A 19,008-nucleotide genomic window follows, 5' to 3' on the forward strand; every position below is an offset into this window, starting at 1 on the left:
ATTGGGAATTACTAGTCCATGAAATATATATATATATATATATATATATATATATATATATATATATATATATACACATATATTTGAAATGAATCAGTGATGAAATAAGAATAAATCTCAGTCAGTCAGGAGTCTGCAGCTCCCTCTGCTGGTCGTACTGATGAATTACTGGTGAATTATTTTGGGACGATGACATCATCAGCCGTCACAGCTTCAGTTTTCATTCTTCAGATTTTCGTGGAATCGAACCTCGTGTTTTCTGCAGTTGTTTTTACAGTGTTTTCTGAGGTATTACTGACTGCAGTCAAACCAGGTTTCGACAGTATTTTGTGTAGTTGCTGAATCGTATTTATTTTTCGGGACGGGCATTACAAACCGGCTCAGGCTGTAAACGTGGTGCTATGTACAGGAGCCGACACCTGTGAGCTCACCTGGATGATGTCATCATGGAGGAGGCGGGTCAGCGTCTGTCCTCGTTGAGCGGCTTCGTCCAGCCATGAGACACAAAGGGAGTCCAGAGACAGGAGACGGGCGTCCAGCTGCTCCACTCTGAAACGCGTCCAGCCCTGAAGGAGACAAATGTCCCCATCAGCTTCGGTCAAACAAAGAACCTGAATCTGATTCAGTCTGAGTCTGAAGACCAGCTGCTGCTGTCGGACACACACAGAGACACAAAACCCACAGGACTCATCTGTGAGGAGATGGAGACAGGAGACGGAGACAAGAGACACTGGAGTAAAGGACCTCTAAACCTTCCAAATTCAGTATTTAACCTTTTAAACCTGCTCACATCAGTTATTTAAAATACCTGATAAACGGGCAATGAGCAACAAACGACAACAAACAACTAAAAACTACTTCAAATTAGTTTCTTGGGGAGATAGAAAATGATTGACTTAATTATTTATTTATTTATGTGCGTTTTTATTTATTTATGTACTTATTTATGTATTTATTTATTTATTTATGTACTTATTTATGTATTTATTTATTTATTTATGTACTTACATATGCATGTACTTGTGTATTTATGTATTTATTTCCATAGTTGATTTGATAGGTAAGATGCAAATGAACATAGTTCTTCTTCCACCTGTTACAAACAAGCTTCAGTGTCTGATGTTTGTAGAGATTTTAGGAGTTTCCCGCTTCTGTCCTGAGTTTGACTTTTAATAAAGAAGAAGAAGAAGAGAGGATATCAAGGTTACAGACAACAGCGTGCGTACAGTAACAGTTATGGTAAAAAGAGGCAAACCAGGGAAATATTTACATCCAGATTACAGAAAATAACAACATACAGTTACAGTAAAAAAGACACAAATATCAGTGTCACATACAGTGACAACACTCAACTAAAGCATATTGTGAAATGTTGGAATTTTTTTTAAATTGTAAAATATCCTGAAAACTATCATTTTTAAATGTAATTATCATAATTACATATTAAAAAATATTTTTTAACACTTTCTTTTAGATAATTTCTGTTTCTTTTCATGCTATTTTCTTGTATCTTTTCATTCATTTCTTGTTGATTCAGGGTGTTTTTTTGAAGAATAAATCAGGAGACTTTGCTCAGGTACAGAAAGGGTTAAAGTACTCACGGAGAGTCTGAGGGCCGAGCAGATCTCCGTCTTCACTGTCGAAGCCGTTTTAAACAGACTCTGGATCTGCTGACTCAACTCAGCCTCACTGGACCCACAGAAACCAGTAGAACCAGTCAGAGGGCTCCCAGGGTCTGACTGGAGCAGCGCCTCCAACTGGACACACAGAGGACGCAGAGAGGACGCAGAGAGGACGCACAGAGGACGCAGTCAGAATCATCATGAGGAGAAATATACATTTCCATGCTGACGTCTGACTTTAGTCAAATCTCTGACAGACTTGTGAAGTTCTGTCAAATATCTGTCTTAAATCACGGTTCACACACATTTTTACCAATAACTTTCCAGGACTTTTCCAGGACTTTGAGGCAAACTTTAAAGACCAAACATTCTCTGAAACAACCATTGATAATCCTCAAAAGCTCTTTTTCATGACTATATAGCAGCTTTTTAAATATATATTATTAATAAATGAATGAATTCAGAACAGGATTTTTACAGGATATATTATATATCTATTTCACAAGTTTTTGAAAATATTAAAAAGATTTTTTCCTTGACAAATCTTTTATGGTTTGAAAAGAAAAAAAACTTTTGGCAATTTGTTTTAAATTTATTTATTTTAGATTTTTAAGCAAAAATGTTGTTTTTAAACAACATTGTTAAAAAAATTTTAAATGTTGGAAATTTTTAAAGGACAAATTTTTAAAAAAACATTTAATTTGAATTTTTACATGCTCTGCCAATTATAAAAATTGGCTTTTTTTGTTTAAAAATTATTGCTAATTATTAAAGAAAACATGCCTTCAAAGCCATGTGTTTTCTTTTAAAATGACCAAAATGACCTCATTTATCAGCTGGTAAATTTAAAAACAGACATTGTCCTTGAACAGCTCATATGTTATTATACAGGTTTGTGAAACACACATCCATCACTTTTCCAAAACTTTTAGGGTGTATTAGTTTTCAAAAACCTTTCCAGGCCTGGAGATTGCTAGTATTCCAGGTTCTTCCATGACCGTAGGAACCCTGAGACCTTATCTCGTGCTCTGACCTGCGCTGCTGCGAGCTGGAAGCTGCTGCTCAGCTGCAGGATCCACTCGCTCTGCTCCTTCTTCTTCTGCACGAGCCGCTGGAGCTCCAGCAGCTCCGACAGCTGCTCCTCCCTCACTGCTCCTCCTTTCACCTCCTCCTTCACTGCTCCTCCCGGCACCTCCTCCTGGACTCCTCTCATAGTCTCCCAGCTCTTCACCATGAACTCCACCTCAGCGTCCAGCCGCTGCAGAGACAAAGACAACATGTCCAAAACTGTAACAGCTCATTTACAGTTCAGGCGATCCGACCTGATCCTCTAAGCTCCCGGGAGTCTCTGCAGTCCAGGAGGACCTGGAGAACCCGAGGTACCGAAGTCCAAACAGCCCAAAACTTAAAAAAGTCAGAGGACTCACAGTGAAGTGTGGTCTGGCCTCACTGAAGCGCTGCAGCATTCTGCAGGTCTGCAGATCTGAGCCCAGGTCCATCAGAGTGCACGAGTCCAACATGTCAGAGACTCCATGCAGGTCCTGCAGAGTCTAAACACACACACACACACACACACACACACACACACACACACACACACACACACACACACACACACACACACACACACACACAGAGTCCATTCTCCAGAGAACTGCACTCAAGTACAGTTTCCAGGTACTCTTCCTGCACCAAAAGATTCCTATTTTCCTGGATACTTCACATTAACTGTTTTACAGGAAATTCTAGCTGCTGCTCAGCATTTTTATCAGCAGATGAATTGGAAGACAACGAACAACTTGGCATTAAAATGAGCACTCATTCTGCTAAGAGAGACATTGTCAGAGGGCTTTAAGCTTAAAACAAAAACAGGAAAGGTTGAGTGAAACAGTTATATTTAGTGAAAGACCAAAACTGTAGAAAGAGGTGGTATAATGTCAATATAACATTATACAATATATATCAAGAGACTATTTCCACTGTCTATTTTTGCTGAAAACCGCAAATGTTGGTGGAAAAAAATCTGTTAAACTCAGTTTCTCTGGATGTTTTGCACCTGAGCAGCCCCTGAGAAACACCTGAGAAACACCTGAGAAACACCTGAGCAGCCCCTGAGAAACACCTGAGCAGCACCTGAGCAGCACCTGAGCAGCACCTGAGAAACACCTGAGAAGCACCTGAGCAGCCCCTGAGCAGCCCCTGAGAAACACCTGAGCAGCACCTGAGCAGCACCTGAGCAGCCCCTGAGAAACACCTGAGAAACACCTGAGAAACACCTGAGCAGCACCTGAGCAGCCCCTGAGAAACACCTGAGCAGCACCTGAGCAGCACCTGAGCAGCACCTGAGAAACACCTGAGCAGCACCTGAGCAGCACCTGAGCAGCCCCTGAGAAACACCTGAGAAACACCTGAGCAGCACCTGAGCAGCCCCTGAGCAGCACCTGAGCAGCACCTGAGAAACACCTGAGCAGCACCTGAGCAGCCCCTGAGAAACACCTGAGCAGCCCCTGAGCAGCACCTGAGAAACACCTGAGCAGCACCTGAGAAACACCTGAGAAACACCTGAGCAGCACCTGAGCAGCCCCTGAGAAACACCTGAGCAGCACCTGAGCAGCCCCTGAGCAGCCCCTGAGCAGCCCCTGAGAAACACCTGAGCAGCACCTGAGCAGCCCCTGAGAAACACCTGTGCAGCCCCTGAGCAGCCCCTGAGAAACACCTGAGCAGCCCCTGAGCAGCACCTGAGCAGCCCCTGAGCAGCCCCTGAGCAGCACCTGAGAAACACCTGAGCAGCACCTGAGCAGCACCTGAGAAACACCTGAGCAGCACCTGAGCAGCACCTGAGCAGCACCTGAGCAGCACCTGAGCAGCGCTGCTCATGCAGGCATTATGTCCTGAGCGTAGCATCCACCAGAATTACAGCGCGAGGTCAAAGGTTACATATGAAACAGGAGGTTTGGACGTCCTCAGCTGGAAAATTTTGAGCATCAAACATGTAATTTCTACATTTTGGTGAATTTTTTAGGCATTATTGTCAATGTAAATGTATTTAATTTTGTCAAAATAAAGTTCTCTGTTAGTTTCATGTTTTCTCTGTGGGAGGAGACAATCATGTTTCGGATATTAAAGAGAATATGTCCCCTGTACCCTCCAAAATCTACACTTCTGCAGCAATGACTCAGTCAGTACCTTGCGGTGTAGTATTAGTACCTTGTGGTGTAGTATTAGTACCTTGTGTAGTCTCTCTGTGTACTTCCTACAGGACTCCTGCTGCTGCTGAAGTTTTGTTTTGTGCTGACTCAGCAGCTCGTTCACGTCCTGTTTGGTTCTGCTGAGTCGCTCCAGTGTCTGCTGCACCACCAGCTCTACCTGCTGCAGGTTCAATGATGCTGCACACACCTGGCACGCACGCACGCACCCACCCACCCACGCACGCACGCACACGCACGCACGCACGCACGCACGCACCCACGCACGCACGCACACACACACACACACACACACACACACACACACACACACACACACACACACCATATTAAACCCCTTTACAAAAAAGCTTTTGATGCAGAACATGAACACATTTAGACAAAATGAAACTTAAATCAACAGAAATCAATAATCAGAGCTCCTGATGATTTTTTGATCTGGTTACCGTGGTAACAGCATGTAGGAGGTTGTTCCCCTGGTCCTGACAGGTGATGAACCCCTGCAGAGTTTCCTGCCAGCAGACGTCACCCAGACTCTGCTGCTTCTTCTTGAGAGGAGACCCAGAGCCACCAGCCTCCTCCTGCTGCTCCTCTGGTCTCCTCCTGTAAATCTCCCTCAGCCCCTCCAGCTCCTCCTCCACCTGCAGAACAGGAGCGCCATCACTGACAGCAGCGTCTGTACAGAGACCTCTGGTGGCAGCAGACAGAAACAAACCTCCTGACAGGAAAAGTGTCTGCATGAACACAACTTTTTTTCTACATAATTGTTTAAAAAAAATTCAAAAAATAAAATAAAATAAAGTGAAAATATAAAACCACATGTCGGCTGATTTGGATATTTCTTTTTAAAGCTGATATCAGCTGATACAGATGATGTGCTGATATTTTCGTGCATCTCTACGTTTTAAGAAGCTACAGATTAAACATTTGTGAGTTTTAAGGCCAGACTGTGTTTGTTTTGTCGACTATGAGTCCAAATATCAGAATTGTAGTTTGTGTAAATAAATCAGTGTAAAATAATTAATAACTCTGATCTGAGCGAAGGACGCAGTGACTGTCAGAGTGGGACACAGAGACACATGACGGGGACAGCAGAGACAGCAGAGTATGCTCTGACCTGCCGGGCCGTCCTCAGGAAGTACACGTAGGGTCTCAGCAGCTGCAGGTTCAGATCCATCCTCCTGTTGAGACTCTGCAGGTCCTTCAGGACCAGGTCCACGTGACCTGCCAGTCCAGCTGAGTCCGTCAGGTCTGCAGAAGGAGCAGAGCTGGTTCTGATGTGTCCCCCCAGGCTGCGTCTCTTCAGCTGCTCGGTCAGAGCCTTCAGAGGGGACAGCTGAGTGCTGGGAGCACTGGGAGGCTGAGGACTGCTCCTACTGGTTCCACCGGTCTGCAGAGCTCTGAGCTGATCTAGGATCTGTTTCATCTTCTCTGCATCCAGATCTGCAGCCTGTAGACACATGACAACATGTACAGCTGCACTGTGTGTGTGTGTGTGTGTGTGTGTGTGTGTGTGTGTGTGTGTGTGTGTGTGTGTGTGTGTGTGTGTGTATACCTCAGCCTGTGCACGCAGCTGCAGGTGTGTGTTCAGAGTGTCCTCGGCCTCAGCAAGCGTCTGTCCTGCTTCACAGCTGTCAGACACACTGCTGCCCTGCTGCACACACACACACACCTGACACACACACACACAAACAAACAAACACACACACACACACACACACACACACACACACACACACACACAAACAAACAAACAAACACACACACACACACACACACACACAAACAAACACACACAAACAAACACACAAACAAACAAACAAACAAACAAACACACAAACAAACAAACACACACACACACACACACACACACACACACGCCAGTGTGAATGTCAACCCTGAATGTCAATCAAGTTTTTGATCTACTTGTTTCTGCAGGTAAAGAAGTGCAGTTTGTTTATTGGTGCACATACAGAAAAAAGGTCCACACTTGTGTAGGATATAATGGAGGACTGAGCTCTCATTATTATCACCAGGGGCAGATGTAATGTTTTGGGGGCCCGGGGCCACCAGCACATGAGCTTATTTTCAGCCTTTCTCTAACTGTGAATGTTGGCAGGCTGTCGGCAGCTATAGGAGAAGTAGGCCGACTCAGACGTTTCTAATTCCTGAGTAAAATGATTAACAGCACAGAAGCTGAAGTCAGAGTCCTGCAGTCAGGAGAGGTTGGCCTATTATCAGCACAATGTGCTTCAGTTTACCTGAAGTCTGTTTCAGATGGAGCTTTTCATTTTGATATAATGCTGGAAGGTTTAATAAATAATAATAATCAGTTGAATACTCCTGCTGTAAACCATCTTCAAGGTGAAACCACAATAATCTTCATAGATCATCAGACTGATTATTGATGATTAATTAACAGCTCTCATATTTAAACAGACCTTTTAAATTACTGCACAATTCAGGATAAAATAAAAAGATCATGAACGGAGAAATAATGTCTTAAATGTGAGCTAAATTAAAATTAACAGGTAAAATCAGCCTGATGAAGGTCTAGTACGAAACATTGCAAATATTTTTTTTCTTGCAAGCTGGACAGCGTGCAGAGTTTAACTGTTAATTTTTTGCTGGTAAAAACTGTTAAAAGGACTTTTGGAGTCCGTTCAGCCACATTCTCAAATGATGCCTGCTGTGCACGGTGCATGTGGATAGACCTGGCACTGTGTGGTCGTCTTCTGGCGTATCATAATATGGTGTATTATGCTTTGTTTCTTTCGGTTCCTATTTTGGTCAGGCAAGGAGGTCAAAGGTCTAGGGATGTTTAGGCCTTGAAGCCACGTGCACAGAGTACTGGCACCAGGCTAAAAGTAACATGGAATGAGGCTCCTTCCAAATAAGGAGATATTTGTGGGGTTTTGTGATTGATCACAACAGGTGAGGAGTTGCTTTACTGACAAATGTATTGATGCCTGTACGTATATAAGAGACTTGCATGAGCTGTAAGATAGAGAGATTCGCATTGGTCCTGAATCCTCTCCCAGGCAGACCATGGGGCCTGGTGGATGCTGAACTTTGTTGTAATAAATTGATTATTATGCAACCGAGCGGAGCTTCCTTCATCTTCCACACATCATTGCTACTTAAGAAACAACTACAATATCAATGCCACCGGCTGTCCTCTAATCTGACATCATCCCGCCGTGATCCAGGCGGATGCTCGTATGCCAAAAGCGCTTACAGAGGGGACGTATTTGACAAGTTCACAATGAGAACGGACTGAGGTAGCTCTCTTTTTAAACAGTGTCAAGCTATAAAATGGTAAAGACTTCCGTTACAAAAACATACTTACAGATCCTTTTAGAAGAAAGAAATATACATGATTTAGTTTAGATGTTTTCATGCGAAACATCAGATGTGCTTATTTATGTTTCATATGTTTGAACATCACTCAATGCTGTCCAACTGTGGACCGTTGTCATGGAAACAGACTGACCAACAGGACGCAGCTGCGAATAAAAACAAACCTTCTCTAGGAGGCGTTGACATGACGACAGCAGCTGCAGCTTCTGATTGGTCAGGAGACTCTGGTGGGCGGGGCTGTCTTCCCTCTCTTTTCCAAGCATGCTCTGCAGCAGAGCCTCCTGCCCGCTAACACCACAGAAGAAGAAGATTTCATATTGTCCTTTTACTCACATTAAAAGATTTATTATTTTCATTTACATCAGCGATCAAACTGACCTGGATCCAGTCTGCAGGTCTGACCTAGATTCAGGCTTCACATCCGATCTGGCCTGCAGGTCTCTGCTATGTTCTGGTTTAGACACTGACTCCAGATCAGATACAGAACCAGTCATTAGGTTTGATGTGAGTCCAGTCTGCAGGTTTTGGGGTGTCTCTGGTTTAGATCCAGACTTCAAATCTGATCCACATCCAGTCTGAAGGTCTAGTTTAGGTCCAGACTCCTCTGATCTGGATTCAGATTGTGTAGATGATCCAGATCCAGGCTGCAGGTCTGATCTGGACCCAGACTGCAGGTTTTTAGGCACCTCTGTTTTAAATCTCGTCTTCAAATCTGATCTGGATCCAGTCTGCAGGTCTGGTTTAGATCCAGACTCCTCTGATCTGGATCCAATCTGTAAATCTGGTCCAGATCCAGTCTGCAGGAGTCTGCTCCCCTCTGGTTTAGAAACTGACTCGAGTTCTGATCTGAAACCAGTCATCTGGTCTGATCTGGATCCTGACTTCAAGGTTCTGGTCTCCTCTGACCTGGATCCAGTCTGCAGGTCTGATCTAGATTCAAGCTTCACATATGATCCGGTCTGCAGGCCTCTGCTTTGCTCTGGTTTAGAAAGTGATGCGAGTTCTGGTCTGAAACCACTCATCTGGTCTGATCTGGATCCAGAGTGCAGGTTTCTGGTCTCCTCCGGTTTAGACTCTAACTTGAGATTTGATCCAGATCCTGGCTGCAGGTCTGATCTCAATTCCAGCTTTTTGTCTGACCTGGATCCAGTCTGCAGGTCCTTGGTCTCTGCTGGTTTAGAATCTGACTCCAGATCAGATCCAGAACCAGTAATCAGGTTTAATGTGAGTCCAGACTGCAGGTTTTTGGACGCCTCTGGTTTAGATCCCGTCTTCAAATCTGATCTGGAATCAGTCTGCAGGTCTGGTTTAGATCTGGACTTCTTTGATCTGGATCCAGACTGTACAGAGGTTCCAGGTTCAGGCTCCAGGTCTGATCTCAGTCCTGTCGTCCGATCTGAACTTGATCCAGACTGCAAGTTTTTCTCCTCTGGTTTAGATCCAGACCTCAAATCTGATCTAGATCCGGTCTGCAGGTCCTTGGTCTTTGCTGGTTTAGAATCTGGCTTCAGGTCAGATCCAGAACCAGTCTCCAGGTTTATTGTGAGTCCAGTTTGCAGGTTTTGGAGTACCTCCTGTTTAGATCCAGACCTCAAATCTGATCTGGATCTGGTCTGCAGGCCTGTGTTCTGTTCTGTTTTAGAAACGGACTCCAAATTGGATCCAGAACCAGTCTGCAGGTTTAATGTGAGTCCAGTTTGCAGTTTTTTGGGCACCTCTGGTTTCGATCCAGACTTAAGATCTGATCTGGATCCAGACATGAAGATTCTGGTCCCCTCTGGTCTGGATCCGGATTGTACAGCTGATGCAGATTCAGGCTTCAGCACTGATGTGGATCTAGTCTGCAGGTCTGTGGTCTCCTCTGGTCCAGGTTCAGAGCTGCAGTCTGATGTGGGTCCAGGCTGCAGGTCCTTGTCCAGGATCTGGTCCTGCAGTGAGGACAGAGAGTCCAGGAGAACTGGATCAAACTTTTACTCACAAAAAGAAAATAATTTTTTCTGAAAGTTTTCTGTTTAATTAACAGTCGCACCAAGACTCGGAGGGCGCCAAAGCAGCATGCAGAGGGAACAGGGAGGAGCAGGCGGGCCAGAGCAGCTTAAATAAGGCGGCACCAGTGAGTTAGCCAATCAGATGCTTAGAGGCTCATCAGCTGATGAGGCCTGCATGACACCGTGGCCTGCCTGAACTAACGCTGTGCTCAATTTACCATAGACCGTAAAATATTTTCAAAAAGCGCATCAATTTATTATTATTTTTATCAGTATAATGCACTGTAAAAAAGTCAATGTAATCTAACAAAAATCTGAAAGTAAAAGAAACTTCATGCAATACACATATGAAACTAAAGAAACAAAAATAGATCAAAATAAAAATGAATCTATCTCTTTTTTAATCATATTAACATATATGTGTTAAAAACCAAATTGTCAATGTACTATAATGAAAATCTAAGAAAAATAACTTCATGCAATAAACAGAAAAATAAAGACACAAAAATGTATTTAGGTCTAAAATACATGTAAAATAACAAACAAAGAAAGATGTTTTAATACCAATTAATGCCTTATTTTTATATTAATTACTTCAATGCCTTTTAAAAATGAAGCTGAGTTTCTGCTGGCTGAATGATTTATTTTCTGATGTTCAGATGTTCAGATGAAGCTGCGGTTTATATTTTAAACACGATCTCATGGCGCAGAGACGAGTGTGAGTGCAGACAGGTTTGATATTTATAAGTGAACTTTAGCTGCTCGCTGACACATCAGAGCGACTCTGCTGACTCCTCAGACTCACAGAAATACACACGATTTCATGTCGTACACGGACTCTGATCAGCTGACTCCTCACTGCCTACACATCATATACATGTACATACTGTATGTATATGTATATGTATATATATGTAAAACCAGATTATGTGGCCAAATCCGATTCCAGGTTTCATCTAAACAAGTCATTTTCATGATCTGATTCTGTCCGACAGCTGGAATCTCATTTTTGTGGTTACTGCCACAAACTGTTTTTACAGATGAACTCTGGGAATTATGTCGATGTTAAAGGAACACGTGTGTTTATAAACCTTTGGGTTTCTAAAAGTTTTTTTCTGTTTTGAAACTCAAAACTCTTTTTTTCTCTCAGTCTTTATGAAACTTTAATTTTTACACTGTTTGATTTTTTCATATTTATATCCATAAAGTGTGGATGAAAGTCAGGCTGCACTGATGCTGTCGATCTGCTGTTTGTCTCTCACTTCACATCCGGACTTTCTCGACTCCTCCATGATGTTGCTGTCAGTCTGTTGGAGCTGCAGCCTGACCGCCTGCTCCGCCCTCCTCCTGCGGTCCTGCAGCGCCTCCACCAGCTCCTCCACCCTCAGCACCGACCCCCTGCTGCACCGGGAACTCTGGGAACTCTGGGGAAAGGACGCAGCGTCAGCGTCAGCGTCAGCGTCAGCATCAGCGTCAGCGTCAGCATCAGCGTCAGCATCAGCCCACAGCTTCAACCAATCAGTGATGTCACAGTGCATTGATTGATTTTAATATGTCAGAATTCTGCCACAAACACAGCAGCAGCCGCAGCAGCTGTGTTTATCAGACAGACAGAGTGCTGAAAGGTGTTTCTCTATATTACAAAAGCTGATTATGTATATTTTTTTGATTTATTACTCTTACTAAAATTGCTCTGCCACCAAACATTCACTCAGTGATTACGAGCCCTCTGCTGAGGTGCTGCATTGACTCTGCAGCGGCAGATTCAACACAAAGCATTTACTGGTAAATCTGTTCCAGAGTTGTTAAATGTTGTGCAGCTGAGACAGATTCACCTCCTCCTCCTCCTCCTGCTCCTCCTGCTCCTCCTGCTCCTCCTGCAGTACTCCTCCTGTCCTGTGGAGGGCCTCGTTCCTCTGCAGCCGTCTGAGTTTGTGCAGCAGGATGCTGCTGCTGCTCAGAACCTGCAGAGATTTACCCAAAACATCTGCAGCCAAAACACACAGAGACACCAGAGATGAGATTCTGCTTCACAAAACATCATTCTGACAAACAAACCAGTTATACGACATTAAACCAGTTTAAACCAGGACGTCTGAGGCTCCAACAGCTTTTCCACAGCTTAAACTAGTCAAGTCCAATTTCAAACCAGTTAAACCAGTTTAAACTGTTTTACACCACATGCTCTCCTACTCCTACAGCAAACAAGTTAATGGGCAGTTTAACCGTATGGTTTAAAGCGGTTTATACTGGTTTAAAGCAGTTTATACTGGTTTAAAGCGGTTTATACTGGTTTAAAGCAGTTTATACTGGTTTAAAGCCGTTTCCACTGGTTTAAAGCAGTTTGCGTCGGTGGTTAGAGGCACCGGCTGTCTCCAGGTGAGCAGAATGAAAAAAGAGTCTGAAGAATCACTTTGGAAATTTTATAGATACTTTCTTTATGTATTACTAAGGCTGTCAAAATAACACGTTAATCCAGATTAATTAATCACAGAGCATGTAATTAATTAGATTTGGGTTTTTTTCAATTGCTCGACAGCCCTATTTATCACACATCAGTTTTTTTCTGCAGCTGGTTTTTGAAGAATACACCAAGAACAAGTTCAAACTCCTTCAGTGCTGCAGCTGTGTGTAACACTAAAATACTAAATAAATACTAAAATACAGATACCTTTCCTCATGGAGTCGTACGAGAGCTGAACCTCCGTCAGTCTGACGTCCGCTCTGATCAACAGATCCTCCACTCTGTCCATACACACTGCAAACTGCAAATACACACACACACACACACACACACACACACACACACACACAGACTGTCACATGTCTTCAATAATGGGAGCCTTTGATCTGTATCAGCGTTTTAATGATGGTCGATAAAATGAATGAGTGTGAGTGTGTGTGTGTGTGTGTGTGTGTGTGTGTGTGTGTGTGTGTGTGTGTGTGTGTGTGTCACTCAGTGTACAGCAGGGAGCTGTCGTTGTGGAGGAACTCGGACAGGTATTTTAATTCTTTCATATATTCTATTCTTTCATTCTTTCAATATATTCTCTTTTATTATTTTTAATTATTCATAAAATTATTTTAATTTCTATTTTTTGACATATTTTCTTATTATTTTCTCTTTGTATTTCCTTTCTATTTATTTCTCCAAATGTATTTCTATATTTATTATTTTCTTGACACAATTCTGTATTAATTTTGGATTTTGGCAGCTTCTGTCCTCCGTAAGCATCTTGTGACTCCCTTCTTTCTTTTTCAGCTGTAAACGTGTCTGAGCGTCAGCGTTCGTGTTTCTGCGTTCATCTTCGTACCTCCAGCGCTCGCCGGTGAAAGTCTGCAGCCAGCAGGAGGACTTGCTGTCGGCTGAGGAGCAGACGGAGGAGCAGCGCCCAGCCCTCCTTCAGAGAAGCCTCCATGGCCACGTGCACGTCCTCCTCTTCCTCCTCCTGGTCTCTGCTCCTCCTCCTCCTCCTCCCCTCATCTCTCCTGCTGCTCCTCCTCCGCTCCTGTTGGCTCCTCTTCACCGCAGACAGAACTTGTCCCTCATGTTTCTGAAACAGACATTTTTTACCTTCACTTTATTCATTTTTATTTCCTGTTTCTTTCAGTTGATCAGTAATGTGAACACGTGCACTTTTTCATGTTTCAGCTTCTCTTTCTGATGGTCTCCTTGTTTTTCAGTGTTGGAGCGTCTCAGCGACGTTTCCTCTGTCACTTTAATCTATAAAGACTGACAGTCGGCTACCTGATTCACAATTCTAACCAAACGCATTTTAAAATATGAACTCAGAGCTTTTAAAATTCTGTGCATGAACCACAAGAAGGTAACGCTGCTAGGAGCAAAATGATTAACATTTAACATTTAAACATTTAACATTTAACATTTAAACATTTAAACATTTAACATTTAAACATTTAACATTTAAACATTTAAACATTTAAACATTTAACATTTAAACATTTAACATTTAACATTTAAACATTTAACATTTAACATTTAAACATTTAAACATTTAACATTTAAACATTTAACATTTAAACATTTAACATTTAAACATTTAAACATTTAAACATTTAAACATTTAACATTTAAACATTTAAACATTTAACATTTAAACATTTAAACATTTAACATTTCACATTTAAACATTTAAACATTTAACATTTCACATTTAGACATTTAACATTTAAACATTTAAACATGTATCTGTTATTATTATTATTGAAGGACAGTTTATCAGTGAAGGTTCCTGCTGCTGTTTTTCACAATTATACATTAAAAAAGCCGATCTAAGAGCTGAGCTTTTAGAAATGTTCCCGTAACAAATCACAGAAACCTTCTTTACTTTATTCCTTTTTATTTTACTCTATTTGATTTTACTTTTTTTACTTTACTTTTTTTGCTTTACTTTATTTTACTTTACTTAATGCATCTGACTTGACTTCCTGTTATTTAACGGTGTGAGGTTTATCGTCTGAAGCGCTCTGTGCTACGGTTCATTTGTATGAAAAGTGCGTCACAGATAAAGTCTGACTGATTTTGTTTCTTGGTTGTTTTTTAATAACGTCCAGCAGAGTAAATCACGGAGGTTCAGTCTGAATACATTTTAACCGTTTGTGTGCCCGTCTGATGGTTGTTGCGTGAGGACTTTTGTTTGTTTGTGCTGCTTTATATCCTTTCATTTCCTTCTAGTTGGTTGCGGTCACATAAATACACATCGCTCACATTTAGATTCAGAACTCTGACAAACATTCACCGAGTGAATCGGAGAGAGGAAGGAAATCCTTATTTTACCTGCTCCGTCTCTCTAAACTTACAAAAACAAAATAAGCAGATGTTCTGTCGCTTCCTGTAAAACCGAATCAGAGAAACGTGAGGAGCCACGAGAGTCTCCTTCGTTCGGATTTGACCCGACAGATTCGAACAGTCGGATCTTTGTCTTCGCACAAAACGGAAATACAGTCAAACAGGAAATATTTATATGTCGATAACTATGCTCAGTACTTAAGAGAGTAAACATACCTGTAAAATACTGGAATCTCTGAAGATTTCAGTTATCATGAGCATAATGTGCACGTGTGTAATATAAAAACTGTAAAACTCTGCACGTGTTACGATGTAATGTATGACGCATTATTATAGCTGCTCTACGATACGAATGAAACGTACAAATGAAACGTTGGTACTTTACAGAAACGTACTGTGACAAGATTCACTGCTGGAGCCTGGACGGGTTTTTAGTGTGTGTGTGTGTGTGCTCAGTGTGTGTGTGTGTGTGTGTGTGTGTGCTCAGTGTGTGTGTGTGTGTGTGTGTGTGTGTGGGTGTGCGCGTGTGTGTGTGTACTCAGTGTGTGTGTGTGTACTCAGTGTGTGTGTGTGTGTGTGTGTGTACTCAGTGTGTGTGTGTGTGTGTGTGTGTGTACTCAGTGTGTGTGTGTGTGTGTGTGAGTGAGTGTGTACCTTGAGTTTCTCCATCAGCTGCTGCTGTTCCTGGATAAGCGTCTGGGTCTCCTCCTGGTTCGATCCGATCTCACAGAGACCTGGATGGACCTGGACCAGCTGGAGGTGGACCAGAGACCCACTCTGAACACACACACACACACACACACAGAGTTAAACACAGTTTGCTGTGTTTTTAGCTGACTGAACTTGAGTCGAATATTTTGCTCTGAGCTGACGCAGTAAAAGTATAAAGCAGCAGAGTAGAAATATTCATGTAAAGTAATGTTATGTAATGCTGCCTTCAAGTGCTCCTCAGAAATATGAATGTCCCTGCAAAGTCGTAATTACGAGTGTGACATTGGGAAATTTTGTTGATACATGAGTTGGCGAGTTGGCGAGTCGTGACGTTTGCGTGACGTTTCAGAGCAGAAATGTCAGAAATCATGAAACAGAGTCGACAACTGACGGTAAAAAAAGATATATTTGGTTATTTTGTTCCTCGTATTGATCAGCGACTTTCAGCAGAGTCACATCTGAGTTTGTGCGTCTGTTAGCTGCAGCAAACTGAACTCTGCAGCAGCCAGAAAACTAACACCGACAACACGCTGACTTTACAGCACGAGGCGCCGACGCCACGCCACAAACGCACGAACACGGAGGGAACATCAGTGTCTGATCAACGGGAAGAAACGTTTTATTAATTAAATTAATTACATATCACACGTAAAGTGTAAAATGGTGTTTATGTTATCTGCTGTCTATGTAGAGTGACCTAGATTAAATATAAACATATATAAAAATGTAATATATAAAAGTCTCAGTAAAGTGTAAACACCTATCGGCCTCTTGTTTAAACTCTGCTGAACATTTTGGAAACAAACATTTTTTTGAAAAAGTGAAAACATGAACTTCACGTGGAATCATGAACGCAGCATCATTACAACACGTATGAAGCATGCAGCGTAAATAAAGTTTGTTTTTGTTCTCAGTGACGAATCGATGACGCTGAAGGTCAAAGTGAGCGACACGGACTTCTGCACACGTGTGTGTGTGTGTGTGTGTGTGTGTGTGTGTGTGTGTGTGTGTGTGTGTGTGTGTTCACGTGTCATGTCTTTTTCAGTCCACATACCAGAGATACTGTATCATCCCAAGGAATGCACACACACACACACACACACACACACACACACACACACACACACACACACACTCTGAGCAGCTTCAGTAAACAGTTTGTTCTATAACAGGAAGCATCATGTGAGTGTTTAACTTCTGAAGCCTTCAGAGACAAACACATTCAGGTCAAAGCTAACGGACGCTCAGATAATAAAATCATTCAATGTGAGGTGAATATTAAACATGACCTCATGTGTAAGCGTCTGTGGAACAGCTCAGAGTCACAGCTCAGAGTCACAGCTCAGAGTCACAGCTCAGAGTCACAGCTCGCTCTGAGTCACAGCTCAGAGTCACAGCTCAGAGTCACAGCTCGCTCTGAGTCACAGCTCAGAGTCACAGCTCAGAGTCACAGCTCGCTCTGAGTCACAGCTCAGAGTCACAGCTCAGAGTCACAGCTCGCTCTGAGTCACAGCTCAGAGTCACAGCTCTGAGTCACAGCTCAGAGTCACAGCTCAGAGTCACAGCTCGCTCTGAGTCACAGCTCAGAGTCACAGCTCAGAGTCACAGCTCAGAGTCACAGCTCGCTCTGAGTCACAGCTCAGAGTCACAGCTCAGAGTCACAGCTCGCTCTGAGTCACAGCTCAGAGTCACAGCTCAGAGTCACAGCTCGCCTGAGTCACAGCTCAGAGTCACAGCTCAGAGTCACAGCTCGCTCTGAGTCACAGCTCACAGTCACAGCTCTGAGTCACAGCTCAGAGTCACAGCTCAGAGTCACAGCTCAGAGTCACAGCTCAGAGTCACAGCTCGCTCTGAGTCACAGCTCAGAGTCACAGCTCAGAGTCACAGCTCAGAGTCACAGCTCGCTCTGAGTCACAGCTCAGAGTCACAGCTCAGAGTCACAGCTCGCTCTGAGTCACAGCTCAGAGTCACAGCTCAGAGTCACAGCTCTGAGTCACAGCTCAGAGTCACAGCTCAGAGTCACAGCTCAGAGTCACAGCTCGCTCAGAGTCACAGCTCAGAGTCACAGCTCGCTCTGAGTCACAGCTCAGAGTCACAGCTCGCTCTGAGTCACAGCTCAGAGTCACAGCTCAGAGTCACAGCTCGCTCAGAGTCACAGCTCGCTCTGAGTCACAGCTCAGAGTCACAGCTCAGAGTCACAGCTCAGAGTCACAGCTCGCTCTGAGTCACAGCTCAGAGTCACAGCTCAGAGTCACAGCTCAGAGTCACAGCTCGCTCTGAGTCACAGCTCAGAGTCACAGCTCAGAGTCACAGCTCGCTCTGAGTCACAGCTCAGAGTCACAGCTCAGAGTCACAGCTCGCTCTGAGTCACAGCTCAGAGTCACAGCTCAGAGTCACAGCTCGCTCTGAGTCACAGCTCAGAGTCACAGCTCTGAGTCACAGCTCAGAGTCACAGCTCAGAGTCACAGCTCAGAGTCACAGCTCAGAGTCACAGCTCAGAGTCACAGCTCTGAGTCACAGCTCAGAGTCACAGCTCAGAGTCACAGCTCAGAGTCACAGCTCGCTCTGAGTCACAGCTCAGAGTCACAGCTCAGAGTCACAGCTCGCTCTGAGTCACAGCTCAGAGTCACAGCTCAGAGTCACAGCTCTGAGTCACAGCTCAGAGTCACAGCTCAGAGTCACAGCTCAGAGTCACAGCTCGCTCAGAGTCACAGCTCAGAGTCACAGCTCGCTCTGAGTCACAGCTCAGAGTCACAGCTCGCTCTGAGTCACAGCTCAGAGTCACAGCTCAGAGTCACAGCTCGCTCAGAGTCACAGCTCGCTCTGAGTGACAGCTCAGAGTCACAGCTCAGAGTCACAGCTCAGAGTCACAGCTCGCTCTGAGTCACAGCTCAGAGTCACAGCTCAGAGTCACAGCTCGCTCTGAGTCACAGCTCAGAGTCACAGCTCAGAGTCACAGCTCGCTCTGAGTCACAGCTCAGAGTCACAGCTCAGAGTCACAGCTCTGAGTCACAGCTCAGAGTCACAGCTCAGAGTCACAGCTCAGAGTCACAGCTCGCTCAGAGTCACAGCTCAGAGTCACAGCTCGCTCTGAGTCACAGCTCAGAGTCACAGCTCGCTCTGAGTCACAGCTCAGAGTCACAGCTCAGAGTCACAGCTCGCTCTGAGTCACAGCTCAGAGTCACAGCTCAGAGTCACAGCTCAGAGTTACAGCTTGCTCTGAGTCACAGCTCGCTCAGAGAGTCACAGCTCTCTCAGAGTCACAGCTCGCTCAGAGTCACAGCTCTCTCCGAGTCACAGCTCGCTCAGAG

At 43.8% G+C, this 19,008-nt stretch overlaps 1 protein-coding gene across 1 annotated transcript in view; it reads right to left on the minus strand.

Annotated features, from left to right (window-relative positions):
• Positions 1-19,008, minus strand: part of ccdc141 (coiled-coil domain containing 141) — a 40,962-nt gene that overhangs the window by 19,806 nt on the left and 2,148 nt on the right. Inside the window, exons 2-16 of the mRNA XM_088083825.1 lie at positions 15,641-15,763; positions 13,491-13,730; positions 12,848-12,941; positions 12,012-12,163; positions 11,439-11,591; positions 8,567-10,116; positions 8,353-8,476; positions 6,384-6,500; positions 5,946-6,278; positions 5,275-5,469; positions 4,851-5,018; positions 3,050-3,172; positions 2,656-2,880; positions 1,602-1,757; positions 432-566 (exon numbers count right to left, since the gene is read on the minus strand). Coding sequence (XP_087939951.1) covers positions 432-566; positions 1,602-1,757; positions 2,656-2,880; positions 3,050-3,172; positions 4,851-5,018; positions 5,275-5,469; positions 5,946-6,278; positions 6,384-6,500; positions 8,353-8,476; positions 8,567-10,116; positions 11,439-11,591; positions 12,012-12,163; positions 12,848-12,941; positions 13,491-13,730; positions 15,641-15,763 — 3,888 coding nt within the window. The remainder of the gene's footprint in view (positions 1-431; positions 567-1,601; positions 1,758-2,655; positions 2,881-3,049; positions 3,173-4,850; positions 5,019-5,274; positions 5,470-5,945; positions 6,279-6,383; positions 6,501-8,352; positions 8,477-8,566; positions 10,117-11,438; positions 11,592-12,011; positions 12,164-12,847; positions 12,942-13,490; positions 13,731-15,640; positions 15,764-19,008) is intronic.

Source organism: Plectropomus leopardus, chromosome 10 (assembly GCF_026936395.1).
Source record: "Plectropomus leopardus strain MGB_pleo_1.0 chromosome 10, ASM2693639v1, whole genome shotgun sequence".
NCBI classification, from domain to species: Eukaryota; Metazoa; Chordata; class Actinopteri; order Perciformes; family Serranidae; genus Plectropomus; species Plectropomus leopardus.